Source organism: Chiloscyllium plagiosum, chromosome 31 (genome assembly GCF_004010195.1).
Source record: "Chiloscyllium plagiosum isolate BGI_BamShark_2017 chromosome 31, ASM401019v2, whole genome shotgun sequence".
Classification (NCBI taxonomy): Eukaryota; Metazoa; Chordata; class Chondrichthyes; order Orectolobiformes; family Hemiscylliidae; genus Chiloscyllium; species Chiloscyllium plagiosum.
This window is the reverse complement of record NC_057740.1, coordinates 37,489,760-37,491,061: the sequence shown is the minus strand read 5'-3', so window position 1 is coordinate 37,491,061 and position 1,302 is coordinate 37,489,760. Positions and strand designations below refer to the sequence as shown.

At 46.9% G+C, this 1,302-nt stretch overlaps 1 protein-coding gene across 1 annotated transcript in view; it reads right to left on the bottom strand.

The window, feature by feature from the left end:
* cope (COPI coat complex subunit epsilon) overlaps positions 1-690 on the bottom strand; it is a 22,481-nt gene extending 21,791 nt beyond the window's left edge. The window contains exon 1 of the mRNA XM_043721398.1: positions 532-690. Coding sequence (XP_043577333.1) covers positions 532-636 — 105 coding nt within the window. The 5' untranslated portion in view covers positions 637-690. The remainder of the gene's footprint in view (positions 1-531) is intronic.
* Positions 691-1,302: the final 612 nt, after the last annotated feature.

Below are 1,302 nucleotides of genomic sequence, written 5' to 3'. Positions count from 1 at the left end.
CCCTCTGTACTCACCCTCCGACAGTGCGGCGCTCCCTCTGTACTCACCCTCCGACAGTGCGGCGCTCCCTCTGTACTCACCCTCCGACAGTGCGGCGCTCCCTCTGTACTCACCCTCCGACAGTGCGGCGCTCCCTCTGTACTCACCCTCCGACAGTGCGGCGCTCCCTCTGTACTCACCCTCCGACAGTGCGGCGCTCCCTCTGTACTCACCCTCCGACAGTGCGGCGCTCCCTCTGTACTCACCCTCCGACAGTGCGGCGCTCCCTCTGTACTCACCCTCCGACAGTGCGGCGCTCCCTCTGTACTCACCCTCCGACAGTGCGGCGCTCCCTCTGTACTCACCCTCCGACAGTGCGGCGCTCCCTCTGTACTCACCCTCCGACAGTGCGGCGCTCCCTCTGTCCTGCTGCACGGTGAATTTCAGTTGACCCCTCAGATGCTGAACTGAGCTGATGCCCGCCCCCAGGGACCCCGGCGAGAAAAGGCCAACATTAAAAATAAATAACAGAACATCCCCCGCGAGTCTCACCTTGACTTTCTGCGCCTCGTTAATGCACTGTTGATAACTACCGATGTAAAAGCTGTTGCGGACATCGAAAAGCTGGTCGCCCTCCCCCTGCTGCATAGCCGCCATCTTTGTTCACAACGCGCAGGCGTGGTACACGTGGCGCCGGATGTCCTGAGCCACCTCATCCCGCATGCCTGGCACAACTTAGCAAAACTTTATCCTGAGTTGGTGCAAGTTATTACAAAAGTCGAAATTAGTGCAGATTATTATATTGTTATTGTTTAATACGCATTTCATTGCAGGCTTTGAGTTATTATATACCATAAAACCTTTGAATAATAATTGAGTTTTAAAACTAAAATGTACAAACCCCATTAATGAAAAATGTAATTGTTTTATTTTTTAATATAAAACTACGTTAGTTAAAAAAGTTATTTTTTTTAAATCAGTGTTTTAAAATGAAAAGGTAACGTTGCCATATTCCAAGAACTACTCAGTAGAGTACAAAAACCCTTATGCATTTTATATTAAATATTAAACTGATTGAATATTAGAGATAATATGAAAATCTAGAATATTCGAAGTAATGCATTGTTATTTTCCAAAGTACTATACAAACCTATTAAATCAATAATAATCATCATTCATGCCTTTGTTGACTTTTGATTTGACTATTCAATGCATCCAGGCTGGCCTCCCATTATCTCACCCTCCATAAAATTGAAGAGAACAGAAACACCTGTTTGTCTCTCAACTTCCAGTTCTACTCCCCTCTAACTCTTGTGACCAGGA